The sequence below is a fragment of the Henckelia pumila genome, chromosome 1 (assembly GCF_033568475.1).
Source record: "Henckelia pumila isolate YLH828 chromosome 1, ASM3356847v2, whole genome shotgun sequence".
Lineage (NCBI taxonomy): Eukaryota > Viridiplantae > Streptophyta > Magnoliopsida > Lamiales > Gesneriaceae > Henckelia > Henckelia pumila.
In genome coordinates, this window is record NC_133120.1 from 5,061,055 (window position 1) to 5,078,485 (window position 17,431).

At 38.2% G+C, this 17,431-nt stretch overlaps 1 protein-coding gene, 1 non-coding gene and 1 pseudogene across 2 annotated transcripts; 1 reads left to right on the plus strand and 2 right to left on the minus strand.

The window, feature by feature from the left end:
• Positions 1-791: 791 nt before the first annotated feature.
• On the minus strand, positions 792-3,325 carry LOC140894323 (uncharacterized). The gene is made up of 5 exons (XM_073302812.1): positions 2,594-3,325; positions 1,539-2,477; positions 1,235-1,275; positions 983-1,088; positions 792-800 (listed from the first exon to the last, which is right to left on the minus strand). The coding sequence occupies exons 1-5, from the start codon at positions 3,323-3,325 to the stop codon at positions 792-794; spliced, it is 1,827 nt and encodes a 608-aa protein (XP_073158913.1).
• Positions 3,326-3,386: 61 nt separating this feature from the next.
• On the plus strand, positions 3,387-3,491 carry LOC140876943 (small nucleolar RNA R71). The gene has a single exon (XR_012149169.1). It is a non-coding gene; the product is annotated as a small nucleolar RNA R71 (small nucleolar RNA).
• Positions 3,492-8,192: 4,701 nt separating this feature from the next.
• Positions 8,193-9,427, minus strand: LOC140894324 (uncharacterized; annotated as a pseudogene).
• Positions 9,428-17,431: the final 8,004 nt, after the last annotated feature.

Genomic DNA, 17,431 nt, shown 5'->3' on the forward strand with positions numbered 1-17,431 from the left:
AGCCGCCAGATGTTTCTTCTATCTAGCCGTCTCCAATCTCTGCGTTATTTCCCCCCTTTCTTTTGCGTCTAAAATTCTATTTATATGGTTTTGAAAGCCCACGAAATAAAGCCCGCAAAATAAGAGTTTTTAAATCCCAAAATTTTAATTTTTTCCTGCTCCCGATATCTCGCTCGATCGGTTGAAGTTTGACCGATTGAGCGAGCATATTTTCCCAATCCTACTATTTTCACGATTCTTGGCACCGCTCGATCGGTTGAAGTTTACCGATCGAGGGAGCATCTTTTTCTGCAAAAATCTCTCAGCCATAGCACCTTGCGCAAACGCGCATCTTTCTCTCCATCTGTGCTTCAACTAGCCCTGATAACATCCACAGAAGTGCAAACGCGCATCTGCTTCTTCTTCATTAGCATGACTTGCGCAGATTACATCTTCAATAGCGCAAACAATAAAAGTAGTGCAAACAAGTAGTGCGTTTGCACAAATCCTTGTGCAAATAATATCTTTCTCTTCCCAAGCGCAAACAAGTAGTGCGTTTTCACAACAAGTTGTGCAAACGACAACCAATCAAGCGCAAACGCTCTTCCATCTTTTGTTCTACGCATCATCCTTCCTTCTTCAACACTTCTATTTTTTCCAGTAAAATGCGACATACTACACAATAAATCCGGGAGTATGTTATGCCGACATGATAAATAAAATAAGAACAAAATGCTAAATTACAACATATAAATGCATGCACAACAACAACAAAATGATATTAAAATAAGCAAAACAAACATGACTATCACTTAGCAGCTCTGCAAAACAAGGGTCAGATTGTGCAAAAAAATGATCAAAAGAAGACCCAAACACATAAAAATCATCCATAAAAATTTTCATGACTTCCACCACCATGTCCAAAAAATTGCCATCATGCATCGCTAAAAAGTAGCCGGTGCATTACACAAACCAAATGACATTCTTCTAAAAGCATAAGTACCATAGGATACGTAAAAGTTGTTTTCTCCTGATCCTCTGGCGCTATAGCAATTTGATTGTATCCAAAATAACTATTTAAAAAGCAATAATGTTGGTAACCAGCCAACCTATCAAGCATTTGATCAATAAAAGGAAGAAAAATGATCTTTTCTAGTAGTCTTATTCAACCTTTTATAATCAATGTAGACTCTCCAAACAGTGACAGTACGAGACGAGATCAACTCGTTTTTCGCATTTTTAACCACAGTCATACCTTATTTTTTGGGCACAACCTGTACTGGCGACACCCAAGAACTGTCAGAAATAGCATATATAATACAAGCATTCAACAATTTCAAAACCTCAACTTTTACCACTTCTTTCATCGCATAATTTAGCCTCCTTTGATGATTAAAATATGTACTATATGACTCCTCCATTAAAATTTTATGCATGCAAATATTGAGATTAATTTCCTTGATATCAGAAATTGACCAACCCAAAGCAGATTTGAATTTTCTCAAAACTCTTAATAATTTATCTTTTTCATCAAGAGTAAGAGAGGAAGAAATAATTACCGGGTAAGTCGAATTTTCTCCCAAAAATGCATAGCATAAATGACCTGGCAAGTCTTTCAATTCAGGATTAGAAACTGGTACCTCTTTGATGGGCTCCGCAGGCAATTCTTCAATTTTTTCGTGGTCCTTTTTTTCTTTTGGCAAACTTTCAAGAGCAAGGAATTTCTCTCTAAGTTCCCAATCATCACCACTAAACAGAGTTACAGAATTAATTAAGCATCTTGCCAAAGCATCCTCCAACTCCATTCCTTCACCAAAATTATTCTCATAAGAATTAAATAAATTAATGCGATTACAAGAATGTACCTCTTCTTGGTATTTCATGGTCTTATAAATATTAAAAGTGACCGCTTCACCACCAACTCGTAGAGTTAATTCACCATCCTGCACATCAATTAAAGCTCTGCCAGTTGCCAAGAATGGTCTTCCAAAAATTAGAGGGACATCTTGATCTTCTTTCATGTCAAGCACTACAAAGTCAGCAGGAAAAATAAATTTATCTACTTTTACCAGTACATCCTCCACCACTCCTTGAGGAGTAAGAGAACGATCAGCCAACTGCAGAGTAATCGTGCTTGGTTTCACCACGCCAAGCTCCAAAAACCTGAAAATAGAAATAGGCATTAAATTAATACTTGCACCTAAATCACATAATTCTCTATTAACAGTTGGACCACGAATAATACAAGGAATAGTGAAAATCCCTGGATCTTTCAATTTTTGTGGTAGTTTCTTTTTCAAGATGGCGCTGCATTCTTCAGTCAACTTTGCAGTCTCAAATTCTTTGAGCTTTCTCTTTCTCGACATCACATTCTTCATGAATTTTGCATATGGTGGCATCTGCTCTAAAGCATCAGCGAATGAAATATTTATATTAATTTTCTTGAAGACGTCAAGAAACTTAGAAAAATTCCCATCCAACGCTTTTTTCTTGAAACGCTGAGGATATGGCAAAACAGATTTTAGCACAGGCGGTTTCTCAGGCACAGCTACAGACTTGCTGGAATTTTTACTAACATATTTTTCAAATTCAACCTCAATCTCTTCAACTTGACCTCATCATCCACTACCTTCGGGTTATCGACCCCAACTTCTTTCCCATATCTCAAAGTAACAGCCTTGCATTGCTCCCTTGGATTAACCTCAGTATTGCTAGGAAACTCCCCTCTCTGCTGATTATTCAATGCATTCATCAATTGACCAATTTGTGTTTTAAGATTTTTCATAGAAGCGCTCACATTGGTCAAGTGTGTCTCCATACTATCAAGCCTATTCTCATTCTTTTTAAATCTAGTGGATGACTTTGAAATAAAATTACTCGCCAAATCTTCCAAAGATGGTTTACCCTCACCATTTTGAGTATTGAACCCCGGTGGAAGATTGAACACATTCTTATTGTTTGCATAGGAAAAATTCTCAAGATTTCGCAAATTAGGATGATATTGATTGGGTGCAGGATTACCTCGATAGTTATTGAAATTTCTGTTGTTCACATACTGAGCTTGCTCCGCACTCTCAAATCCATCAGTAGAATTTACGGCAGTCGCCAGTGATGCCGACTTGGTTGAACTTTGATTCCCTTTGGTCAGCGTAGCCAATTGAGTAGAAATAGTAGCCATTTTAGAAGTCAAGGCAGTGAACGCATCAACTTCATGAGTTTCAGCAGTTTTCCATATCGCATATCTCTCACTCGGCCACTGATAACTATTAATAGTCATTTGCTCAAGCATCACATAAGCCTCTATAGGAAATTTAGAAAATATCGAACCTCCAGCAGCAGCATCCATAGAAATCCTAGTTGGCCCATTCAAACCATTGTATAATAATTCAATCTTTTCCCAATATGGAAAATTATGGTTCGGACACATTTGTATTAATTCCTTGTACCGCTCCCAAGCTTCATAAAGTAGCTCGTAATCTTGTTGTTTAAAGGTAGTGATCTCTTTTTCAGTTGGGCAGACTTTGAAGGCGGAAAATACTTAGCCAAAAATTTTGAATCCATGTCAACCCATGTTGTGATACTCCCAAGAGGTATAGACTGCATCCAACTAAGAGCATTGTTCCTAAGAGAGAACGGGAACAATCGTAGTTTGATGGTGTCCTCAGCAACACCATGAATTTTCACCGTATCAGCAATCTTCAGAAAAGTGCGTAGGTGTAAATTCTGATCTTCGGTAGCTGCACCCCTAAACTGATTTTGCTACACCATATTGATCAAAGCTGGATTCAATTCAAAATTATTCTCCGTGATATTCTATCGAGAAATTCCAAAATAATGATTATTGATCATCGGTCTGAAATGATATCTGATTGGAACCAAATCATTATTTTCACCTCTAGCTTTCTCTTTCTTCAGCCATTAGTTGCAACTCTTCTCTTCTAGCTTTTCTCAAGGCTTTTGCAGTCTTCTTGATTTCCAGATCAAAAAACAGCGAGTCGTAACTTTGGCTTTTTCGCATAAACTGCATAAACAAAAGAGAAAGATTTAAAATTAGAACCAATAAAATAAAATAAAATGCTCTAAATCAAAATTTGGCATTTATGAGCAAACAACAAGGAATGGAAAAGTTTCCCTAAATGATTACTAAGACATCTTAGCTCAGAGTCTAACTACAGTCGTTACCTATTAGATTTGGAAAGGGTAACAACTCACATTTATTAAAGACCCTTATTTAAGGATAAAAGTGAGCAGTAAAATTACCAAAGCATTTAAGTTGTTGGGACTTCCTAAGCAATCTGATACAGTCAAAGTACAACCGAATTTATTGAACAATAAAGACGTTGGAAGCCAAGCTACTAAAAATACTCTGTTCAAAAATCTTAGCAATCTCATTTGAGCATTCTTACTCGAAGTTATCCACTCAGCTCACACTTAACCCTCGCTAAATAAGAAAATTATTAAGATCATTCAGGATCATACAAAGGTTTCTCAAATCCCTCGACCGTTCCAAACAGAAAGTTTGAGAGCCAGGATTTTATTGATTTGAGTTTAAGAACTCAGCCAACTGTGATAGTCAAAGAGTTTGATAGGAACTTTTGAATCCTATTTTTGGTGAAATCTAGGATTTCCAAATTAGTTTGTGTTAATCCCTAATATTGGAGTGGGTAGATTGCAAGACGTTGTAGTTACCAATGTCTTCTAACTAGTGAATTCTATTTATAAATCTGCTCCTCACTCTTACTTTAGTTCATCGTGATTAATGTATGTTTTAGTATCATTGAAATTTTTGAGCTATTTCCGTACTTATATTAGTTGCTCAAGTACATTCAGAAGTTGAGAAAATTGGTTGAGTGGACTTACATTCACTCAGCTATTTTTGTTGGACGAAAAGATTTTAAGAGTGCGTATTAACCCCCCCCCCCCCCCCCCTAAAACATTCTACACACACCCCCGATCCCCAACAAGTGTTTTTAACTCGTGCCTTGGAAGGTGATATGATTCAGTATCAGTTTTTGGATGCATTAGTTTTAATGTCAAAAATATTGTATTCAGATATTTGATAACAGAGGAAATTCTACGACATTAAAGGAATTTTATATCTATTGTCGGACATGGAATTTCTGAGATAATTTGTTCGCTACTTTGAACTGCACAGTTTTCAGTGTTATCGTGAAATATCAGTCAGTAGATGCTTGACAAGATAAGAATTCCAACACCAGTTTCAATAATATTGCAAGATGTCTTGGGAGGAAATAAATTAAGTTCTTAGTTTAATAATTGAGTATTGCTGTAATCCAGAAGGGAACAGATCGTGTATGTTGAGCAGGATATGGTTTGTCAAAAGTTTATTCGAAATGACATCTTGAATTCTAAAGGTTAGATTACCTTGTGGATTAGATCAGTGATCTATCAGTGATTTTGGTAATCTCGGTTTGGGATACATTCTCAAGGTTGACCAAGACCTGATTCTGAGGACGAAATCTTTTAAAGGTAAGGAGAAATCGGATTAAGGACATTCGAAAATGGCCCAGAGGGTTCCTAGTGATTGGGTGGATCGGATTATCCGAACCCAAAGATCGGAGGGTTCGATCAGTTCGGAAGAAATGGCTTGAGTTCGTAGGGTCAGGGTGTGTTTGGACGATCCAAACATCAATAGTTAGGTGTCCTATGTGTTGTCAACTTGAGATCGACACATGGCAAAGATCGAAGCATCCGAAGAAGTGACTCAACAGGTATCGTGGATTTTGACAAGTGGTTTTGCATGCAAGGGATCGGACGATCCAAAGTGCGGATCGGAGCGTCTGATCAGATCATGCATGCAACGTGGCCATCATGAAAGATCGGAGCATCCGAACTCGAGATCGGACGGTCCGATCTCCGCCTATAAATAGGGCATCCGAGATTCAGAATTTGGCACCAATTTAGATGTTTCTCTCTTGATTTAAGAGTTATTTTGGGGGATTATAGCATTTTTAGGCGTGGTTCGGGTGTTGACGAGGTGTCTCTGGAGTTGTGATGGAGTTGTGCCTAAGTTCTGGGCTATCAACATCAAAGTACTGACAAAGGACAGAGATATATCCGAGTTTCTAAATAGTTTGGAAATATCTATTATCTTAGTTAAGGCTTTTAGATGTTAATTAGTGATATAGCAATCTTATGATTATAGGCTTGGACTGTAGTGATGGAGTACCTAGACTGAGTTTATTAAGGTACGAACGTACTGTTCGAGATACCCTGACTGAATATGCATTTCCTATGTATTGCATTATTATATGGCATGATTTTAGTTGCATATCTTATGTCACGATATTATGATTCATACATTATCATATTAAGCTTTATCCTTGAGATAACCTATGCTAGGGTGCTCATTCTATGTGTTAGTGAATGTTTGGTCACGTGGACTCGTGATCAGTTCACTTATATCCAAAGTTGGGTATGTGAGCCACCTTCTGGTGCGACGGCACAAAGTGCTACATACCTTAGCGTCGAGTCTGATTGAGCAGTATTCTTGACCTTGAGTCTTGGTAATTCGTACACTTGCATTTATTCTCATATAGTAATTGTATAATCATACTCTCGTGTTGAGCGTAGTTCGCTCACGTCCTTGTTTCTGTGCTTCTTGGACACCTCATTCGACGGGTCGGGGCAGTTGCAGGTGGTTCAACCTGGACTTGGGATTAGTTGGTGACCAGTGCTGAATTGCAGAGTTAATTGCTAGGTTGCAGTTAATTTATTTAATTTTTTTAATTCAATATGTTTGTACTTAATTCAGTATTTGCAGATACCTTATCTTGGGATTGTATTTGCAGATACCTTATCTTGGGATTGCATTAATGTTATAGTTTCCATATTTATGATTTTGTTTAATTAAGATTATTGCATGCTTAAGCTTGTGATTAGTAAGTAATCACGGAGCGATTCACTACACTATACTAGCCTAAAAGTTTTCTGAAATAAATTAGAAGATTGACTATGAAGCAAAACATATAATAAAAACTAGAGTAGATCTCTTGTGAAACTGTATCATTAATCTTTATTACCGTGAGATGGGTCAACCTTACCTAATTTATTTTTAAAAAAAAGAGTAATATTTTTTACATAAAAAATAATACTTTTTCTTGGATGTCCTAATTAAAAAATCCTTCTCACAAGAGTTTTCGTGTAAACTATATCTCATTATCAATGAAAAAAAATTAAAATTATATTTTAAAAATAAATTTAGTAATTATCATCACTCATTTTAATATAAAATATATGTGTGTGAGTGAGAAAGAGAGTGTTTTTAATAATATTTGTTAATGTATCATTTGATAGCTCAATTTTTAGTCATATGAACAATTAATGTCATAAAATATTTGGAAATAAATTATTAAGATTATATTTTAAGAATAGGTTGCTCAATTTATTATTTTTTTCGAGTTTTTGGTGTGTGGTCCGTTTTACCCGTAACTCGAGGTGGGATGAATTAGGTTGAAGTTTTTACAACCTAATGGAGTGTTGAAGCGAGTTGGGGTGTACCAGTCCATTCCTCTACGGAGTAAATGAATTTTTTTTAATATAAAAAAACTATTATTTTGTATAAAAACATGATATTTTTAAAATAAAATTATTTTCTTGTTGGGATAATTTAGAAATGTCAAAATCTTACGAAACAAATGGTAATGCGCTTACGAGAAATTTTGCAAAGTACAAATTTAAACAAACAATTAACATTTACAAAGTACATTTTCTTGTCTAGACTAGGATTCTATTACCATCTCCAACTCATATTCTCTATTTTTCATCTTCTATCCTTTAAAATAGAGATCAGATCTCTCTTTTCTAAAATCTTCTCCAACCCATATCCTCTCAATATTACCAAATACTCTATTTTTCTATTTTATTCTTTTACAACACACACATATATATAATTAAATAATTACATAATATATCTTTAAACTAAATTAATTCGATAATATTCAAATAAAAATTGTGTAATATATTAATAATTATGTATTATATTATTAAAAATATCAAACATTAAAATTTAATCGACTTGTTTTTTTAAAAAAATATACATTTATTTGGTCATTAAATTGCAAACACATCAAAACAATTACATTGCAAACAACACAAAACATTAATCATACAAACATAAAATATAAATTAACATAAACATAAACGACGCATAAAAGTTTGAAGAACAACACACCAATTGACAATTATAAATACTAATATTCTGAATTACTATACTCCTCCCACAAATGGTCGATAAGAGCATCCCAAAGTGCATAGTGAGCCGACTTATCTTTTATTTGACGATGTCGTGCAAGAAACTCTTGAAATCGAACATGCTCATCATGTGCCATTTCAACATATGGGGTGGGTGCTTCGCGATAATCTGTGACTAATACATGCTCATCCCTTTCATCTTCAATAATCATATTATGCATTATTATGCATGTTGTCATGATATCATGTAAGACTTGTTTGCTCCATGATCGGGCTGGTCCAGTAATTATTTCCCACTTTGATTGAATACACCAAATGCTCGTTCAACATCTTTTCTACAACTTTCTTGTCGTGCTGCAAAATATTGTCTCTTGGGACCTTGTGGATTGTGTATTGTTTGCACTAGAGTGGCCCACTTTGGATATATACCATCGGCTAAATAATATCCCATGGTGTATTCTTTCCCTTGTATGACAGAGTTAACGGTAGGAGCTACCCCGTTGACCAAATTAGAAAATAAATGAGATTTTGACAACACATTAATGTCGTTGTTTGAACCTGGCAAACCAAAATATGCATGCCATATCCATAACTCGTAATCTGCTACGGTCTCCAAAATGATTGTTGGCTTTCCGCTACGACCAGCATATTGTCCAGCCCAACCTGTAGGACAATTTTTCCACTTCCAATGCATAAAATTGAGGCTTCCCAGCATCCCCGAAAATCCACGTTGTTTTTCAATGTGGAGAATCCTTTCAATGTCCTCGGCATTGGGAGACCGAAGATACCAGTCACCAAACACCTCTACCATAGCCCGACAATATCTTTTCAAACTTTCAATTGTAGTAGCCTCACCGATTTTAATATACTCATCTGTTGAATCTGCCGCTGCACTATAAGCTAAGATTTGCATTGCAGCAGTTATCGTCTGGTGTGGTGACAACCCGGGCCTCCCTAACGCATCTAATTTTTGAACGAAGTAATTGTCATGTTTTTCAACGGATTCCATAATTTGCAAGAATAGGCGGCGAGACATTCGAAAACATCGTTTGAACATTGACTCATTGTACATTGGAGACTATGAAAAATAGTTAGTGAATAAGCGTTGATCAGCGGCCAATCTTTCTCGATTCATCACAATATGACCAGGAATCGATCCTCCATGTTGCAAATTATCACCTTCTTGGAAGTAATCGGCGACAACAGTAGCACTAATTAGTTGGCTTAAAACCATTTTGTGAGACCTCGATTCTAATCGTCTAATCAAGAGTTAATCCTATCGATAATCAATCAAAATCCAAAAGATAAGACATAAAAAAAAAATTTAAAAAGATGCCGCGCTCGATCGCATGAACTCGTACGATCGAGCGTGCCATCCTGCAGAAGTCACTGCCAGGAATTATGGAGGTGCCGCGCTTGATCGCATAAACTCATGCGATCGAGCGCGCCCTCCTGTGCAACCTATTGTCCAAGAATAAAAGGGGTCGCGCTCGATCGTGCCAACTCGTGCGATCGAGCGCACCCTAAGCCCAGAAAAACATCAGAAAACAGAACAGGTTTTTCCAACTTTCAACAATAATTCAAAATAGGTATTACAACATGCAAACATCAATATTCGATAACCAAAGTCAACTTATTCAATACAACAAGATTCAACAACAATTTGAGTCTAAAAAGCTCTCAAAACATAACTAGATTGGCATGCAATTTCATTTCTAAACCGAAGTCCCACTTCTAATCCTCGATCATGATCTATCCCTGTCGTCTTTGACTCGATCCTGCCCCACCTGTTGCCAAGTACACATACAAAACAAAGCAACATCCGGATAACTCCGGTGAGAATAAATCCCAGTAAAAGCAACAAGACATACAATATCAATTAGCATATCAATATCATGATATGACATTCAAGAGATTCAGTAAATAAAGATGAGATGCATGTCTTTAAAATTCAAGATTATCAAAATCAGATTTGGGCAGTTTCTGCCCTTTTCAATTATAGTTCCCAAGACGTCTAATTCGATTTGGGCGATTTCTTCCCTTTTCAAAACAAAGATAGAGGATCAATATGAATGCAATACAGTTCAATATGCATTCAACTAAGTTCATGAAGTCACATAAGAGCATATAGTCAAGCAATAAACATTTGAATCAATAAACATGCAAGTATGTGGTTTTTGGGAAACTCGAGCTTCAAAATCATTCTCGAGTGTTCTATCACATTCGATCGATGTTAACTTTTACCTTATTCGCTTCGGAGGTACTTCGAATCTAAAATTCAATAACAAGGATACAATCAATTTCCCAAACAAACTCATTCAAACAAACTAGGTAAAACTCATTACCAATCCTTGTCAACTCGGTAAACGATTCAAACTCTGAAACTCGAAACTCAACGGCTTTCGATCAATCTAAAATGAAGTATAATAGATCAATATTGATATTCGGACTTCAACAAAACAATTCGATCAATTCAAACTATTTGATAGCCCAAAACTCACGGCTATAAATGGACAATTCCGAAAACACAAACAGCTGTTCAATACTTCATTCGACTCAAAACAACTTCAAAAACATCCCAACAAACTCAAAATCCATCGAATCCCAAAGCCTTATTTTCGAAAATCACCAAAAAATTCATAACAAATTCAATCGTCGTTATTTTTTCGAACCGTCTTAGATATACTATCACAACTATCTCAAGAACAACATCTCCGAAATTAAATCGATTCCATCAAAATCAAAAAATTCAAACCTCATAGAATTGAAAGAAATTTACTTCTAAACAGAGCCCTCGAGACAGTGATCGTCGATATGTCTTCGAATCGAAATTCTATCGGACGGATCGATCAAAAATAGAAATCACAAAGCTTGGAATCCACTTGAGTCGTCTTCAATGGAGGAGGCGTGAAGTGTAAGGGATGATGGAGTGAAAAGTCAAGACCAAACCCTTATAAATATCTAATTAGGTCCAAATTTGCGTTTTAGTCCCTGAAAATTTCGAAAATTGCAAAATAGACCCTGATCAAAATCAAATCGGCCCTCGACTTCTGAAATCTCTAATTATCTCATATAAGCTCAATTAAGAAAAATCTGGGGCGTTACAATTCTCCCCCTCTAAGAACTTATTTCGTCCCCAAAATCGCAATAATTTGATTGTAATAAGATATAAGAAATAGTCGAAGACAGAAATAAGAATTCATATCAGATAAATAAGTCGAGAAATCATTGTCTCATGCCGGCTTCTGTCTCCCATGTCGCTTCCTCGACTCCATGTCTGCTCCACTGTACTTTCACTAATGGAATCGACTTGGTTCTGAGATGCTTTTCTTTTCTATCGAGAATCTGAATCGGTCGTTCAAAGTAGTTCAATGTCTCGTCAAGTTCTGCCTCATGTGGCTGAAGAACTTGAGAAGGATCTGGGTGATACTTTCGTAACATTGAGACGTGAAAGACGTCATGAATACCAGAAAGAGATGAAGGAAGTGCAAGTCTGTAGGCAAGATCGCCTAACTTCTCGAGGATCTCATACGGACAGATGAATCTTGGTGATAGCTTCCCTCTCCTTCTGAATCTGACAGTGCCTCTGAACGGAGAAATTTTCAGAAATAATCGGTCCCCCTAATCAAAACTCAAAGGTCTACGTCGGATATTCGCATACTTCGCTTGTCGATCCTGAGCTGTCTTCATTTTCGACTAAATAATCTTCACTTACCCAGACATATCTCGAACCATATCCGGTCCCAACTCAGGTGACTCAGACAAATCTTCCAAATACAAAGGAGATCGGCACTTCTTAGCGTACAAAGCTTCGAAAGGCGCCATACCGATACTTGCTTGGTAACTGCTGTTGTAAGAGAATTCAACAAGAGTTAAGGAATCCTGCCAACTAGTGCCAAAATCAAGCACTACGGCTCTCAGCATATCCTCCACGGTCTAAATCGTTCGCTCGGACTGTTCGTCGGTCTAGGGATGATACGCTGTACTCAAATTCAATCGAGTTCCCAGAGCCTCTTGGAGACTGTGCCAGAAGTGAGAAGTTAATCGAGGATCTCGATCAGAAACAATCGACTTCGGCACTCCGTGAAATCTCACCACATTGCTGACATACAACTCGGTCATCTAATCGTGACGATACGTCATTTGGTACGGAATGAAACAAGCGGATTTTGTTAGTCGATCGATCACTACCCATACAGCATCGCGACCTCAGACAGATCGTGGTAGCTTTGTCACGAAATCCATAGAGATGTGATCCCATTTCCATTCCGGGATAGATAAACTGTGCAACAGATCACCGGGTCTCTTTCTCTCTGCTTTAACTTGTTGACAGTTCAAACAACACGACACAAACTTCGCAACATCGCTCTTCATCTTCTTCCACAAGAAATGAGTTCTCAGATCGTTATACATCTTTCGACCACCAGGATGAATGCTAAATCGACTGCAATGTGCCTCTTGAAGAATTTGCTGTCTCAAATCAGAAACATCTGGCACAACAATCCGACTATTCACAAACAAGGCATAATCTCTAACCTGGAATTTAGACTGGTGTCCAGATCTGACTTTCTCAATTGAACTCTGAATACTCGGATAAGATCTTTGTGTCTCTCGGATCTATACAAACAACTCCGGTTTGGCCTGAATCGAAAAAACTCGGATAGACCTCCTATCTGTTTCGAACTCCAAAATAGAAGTACAACAATCTTCGATCAACTGAGAAACACCAACAGTTGATAAAGATAAAGAACAAAGTTTCCGACTCAAGGCATCGGCGGGTGCATTCGACTTTCCCGGATAATATTTGATTTCACAGTCAAAGTCCTTCAGTAGATCTAACCATATCCTCTGTCTCATGTTTAGCTCTGCAGGTGAAAACAAATACTTAAGGCTCTTATGATCAGAAAAGATCTCGAAAGACTCACCATAAAGATGCAAAAACAATCGCTGCCAGCTCAAGGTCATGGATCGGATAATGAGTCTCGTGTGGCTTCAACTGCCTCGATGTGTATGTTGGAAAAACTGGCGAGTTCCCAGACCAATTACGATTGATACCCGGTGCAGCGGAAGTTTAAAAATTTTTCATGGAACGTTTCCATGGTATGGGTATCAACCGTTCATCGATTGAATTACGTGTGTGTGTAAAATTTAAATAACAATTAAATAAATTTTACCTCAAATCTCGCAACGAGATTAATGGACACCAACAGAACAATTCTGCTCTTGTTGTCTCTCCCTGGAACCGATGAACGCCTTCAATCAGGTCCACGAACAGAGGTTTAATCCCTCTGATAGATTGCACTAGAAAATCTATCAGAAGTTTTCTGCGAAGAGAATACACGAATTTGATTCGTTATTCCTTACTGCGATTCAAAATCACAGACCGGAATTTTCTCGGGCAGAGGGGGAGGGTTCGGCCGATTTGTTGAGAGAGAGGCTAGGGTTCGATTTTGCTCTGTCTCAAAAATTATGACCTGTTGTGTGTAATTTCTGTACTGAAATAACTTATTTATAATGCAGGCCACTAACACCTTAGGGCCCATTAATCATAAGCTGGGGCCCGACAAGCAAAGCCCACTCGTTCAGAAATTAATATAAAATTCATCGTGACTCCGATTGATGAAACGATTTCACCAATGTGCACAGAAACCATTTCTGCACGTTTTAAAGTCAAAATAAATTTTCCTGAATCCGAATTCAGTGGTTTCCAAAAATGTCCATCCCTATGTCATTTTAGGAAATCCTACTCCCTTACTCTTATTCAAGAAGTCCAACTCCTTAGTTCATTAAATTTAACTCTTTAAATTTAACTATCTCAACGGGGATTAAAACTCCATTACACTGTGTGACCCTCAATGGTTCAGGGATACAGCTAGCCGTGGGCTCACAACTCCTTGTGACTCGGAACAACACTTTCCGACTTGCCCAACGAATCATGGTAAAGCGCCTAGCAACATCGCCCCATGATTCCCTAGGTATCACTGATAGTGCCTACAAGAACCAGTAGATTTTGGTTAGCGTACAGTACGGTCCCTTCATCCATATATCCCGATCGAATCAACAACCATTGGTATATCGAGAGTCGCTCAAGATTCGATAACTATGCAATACATCTTGAAGATCAAATTAGTGACATCGCATGTGCTACTAAGAAACCATTTCTTAAATCACATCAAGTACTCTGGCCAGAGATTTGTCACACTAATATCTCCTCAGATCGCATAGGATATCCACACTCGCAAGTATGTGGTGAATCCTTGACAACAATGCATTGACTCCTATATGTGTCGTAACTGTACCCAATCTCGACACCTGATGACCCCCTCAGAGTCGGTAAACGAGTCAAAGCACAGTACTAGCATATAGAGTCTCCATGATGTTTCAAGTCGTAAGGACTAATGGTGTACAACCAAAACCGCGGACTTTATCCACTCGATAAGTGATAACCACTTGGAAAGTCCGGATAGGGTAGTTCGACTATTCATCCTATGAATATCCATTTGCATGCTTCGAACATCTCCATGTTCCCTACCAATGAAACGTGGTACTCCGCATCGCAAATGCTAGTCTCAAACTCGAGCGATCCTTATCCTTATTATCGGACGGCTCAATCGACTAGGAACGGTTTTAGAATATACAGTGACTATAAGATGTATTTCATGATAGACATCTCCATGTTCTACCACATCTTACATACACTATAGTATATTCAAGGTCTTTATCAAAACAACAATAGTATATCACAATATAACAATATGAAGTAATATAAAGTCATTGCCATAAAAGTGTAAATAATATTAAACAAAAGATTGTTTATACAAAGAGTCAACAAAGCCCATAGCCACACAGTTGGCTCACTGGGCACCCACTCTTACAATCTCCCACTTGCCCTATAGCCAACTAGTCATACTACGTAGACCCATTGCTTCGCGATGTTTGTCAAACAATGGTCCTGGCAAAGGCTTAGTAAGTGGATCAGCGATATTGTCTGCAGAGGCCACTCGTTCGACACTGATGTCTCCTCTTTCCACAATCTCCCGGATTATGTGGTATTTCCTCAGTACGTGTTTGGATCTTTGATGAGACCTTGGTTCCTTTGCTTGAGCAACGGCACCCGTGTTGTCGCAGTACACCGGGACTGGACCAACAAATTCAGGAATGACGCCCAACTCTTGGACGAAATTCCTCATCCAAACGGCCTCTTTAGCAGCAGCTGATGCTGCAATGTATTCAGCCTCAGTGGTGGAATCCGCTGTGGTGTCCTGCTTGGAACTCTTCCAAGAGACAGCACCGCCATTGAGCATGAACACAAATCCAGAGGTTGACTTCGAGTCATCCACATCACTTTGGAAGCTAGAGTCGGTATAGCCTTCCAGTTTGAGTTCTCGTCCTCCATAAACCATGAACATATTCTTAGTCCTTCGCAAGTACTTAAGAATGTCCTTCACGGCTTTCCAATGCATCTGACCAGGATTAGACTGATATCTGCTCGTGACACTCAGAGCAAATGCTACATCCGGTCTGGTAGATATCATCCCATACATGATACTACCTATAGCTGACGCATATGGTACATGTGTCATATTCTCTATCTCTGCATCAGTCTTGGGACACATAGACTTGGATAGAGAAACTCCATGACACATGGGTAGATGTCCTCTCTTGGACCCATCCATTGAAAACCGTTTCAATATGGTATCGATGTAGGTTGATTGAGTGAGTCCTATCATTCTCTTAGATCTATCCCTATAGATCTGTATCCCAAGAATGTAGGATGCCTCACCCAAATCCTTCATCGAAAATCTACCTGATAACCATATCTTTGTTGACTGCAACATCCCTACATCATTCCCAATGAGTAGGATGTCATCAACATAAAGTACTAAGAATGTCACCGCATCCTTAACTACTTTCTTGTACACGCAAGGTTCCTCCGGGTTCTTGATGAAACCAAAATCTTTTATTATTTCATCAAATTTCTGGTTCCAACTTCTTGATGCTTGTTTTAGACCATAAATTGATCTCTGAAGCTTGCATACCTTATGCTCGCTTCCCATGGATGTGAACCCCTCAGGCTGCCTCATATAGATTTCTTCCTTAATGTCTCCATTAAGAAAAGCAGTCTTCACATCCATCTGCCATATCTCATAGTCATACCATGCAGCTATGGCAATTAGGATTCTTATGGACTTGAACATTGCGACTGGTGAAAAGGTTTCATCATAGTCAACTCCTTGCCTTTGAGTATAACCTTTCGCCACCAATCGCGCCTTGTAAGTCAATATCTTACCATCAGGACCAAGCTTTCTTTTGTAGATCCATTTACATCCTATTGGAACAATTCCATCGGGAGGATCCACTAAAGACCAGACTTGGTTAGTATGCATCGAATCCAATTCAGACTGCATAGCTTCAAGCCATAAATTCGAATCCGCATCAGAAATTGCTTCCTTGAAGCTTCTTGGATCACATCCAATGTTGGGTTCATCTTGACCCTCTTCAAGAAGAAGACCATATCGAACTGGAGGTCTAGAAGTCCTCTCGGATCTTCTAGGTGCAGGCGTGTTCAGCAATGGTTCCTGAGGTGTGGGATCGTTATTTTGTATTTCGGGTTCTTCTCGAACTTCTTCGAGTTCCATCATCTCGCCTTTCTTATCCAATAAGAACTCCTTCTCCAAGAAGGTGGCATTCCGTGAAACAAACACCTTTGTTTCAGCAGGATAATAGAAATAATATCCGATTGAATTCTTCGGATACCCCACAAAATAACACAAGCTGGATCGACTATCCAACTTATCTCCCACTGTCCGCTTCACGTAAGCAGGACATCCCCAAATCCTCAAGTACGAATACTTAGGAGCTTTGCCATTCCATAACTCGTATGGTGTTTTGTCCACTGCTTTAGTGTGGACGTTGTTCAACAACAATACCGCCGTTTCAAGCGCATAGCCCCAAAACGAAGGTGGAAGCTCAGTGAAGCTCATCATGGATCGAACCATGTCCAACAAAGTTCGATTACGACGCTCCGATACACCATTAAGCTGTGGTGTCATAGGAGGAGTCCACTGAGAGAGAATCCCATTCTCTTTTAGATAGTCCAAAAACTCGGTACTCAAGTATTCTCCACCTCGATCCGATCGAAGTGCTTTAATACTTTTACCTAGCTTGTTTTCTACTTCAGCCTTGAATTCTTTGAACTTTTCAAATGCTTCAGACTTATATTTCATTAAATATAAAT

Excerpts from the sequence above, each read along its gene's own strand:
- LOC140894323 (XM_073302812.1), bottom strand. The coding sequence starts at position 3,325 with ATGGATGCTGCTGCTGGAGGTTCGATATTTTCTAAATTTCCTATAGAG. Across the intron at positions 2,478-2,593 it reads CGAAGGTAGTGGATGATGAG|CGTTTCAAGAAAAAAGCGTT; the intron begins GTCAAGTTGAAG and ends CCATATCCTCAG. Across the intron at positions 1,089-1,234 it reads GGTTGTGCCCAAAAAATAAG|GTTGGCTGGTTACCAACATT; the intron begins GTATGACTGTGG and ends AATGCTTGATAG.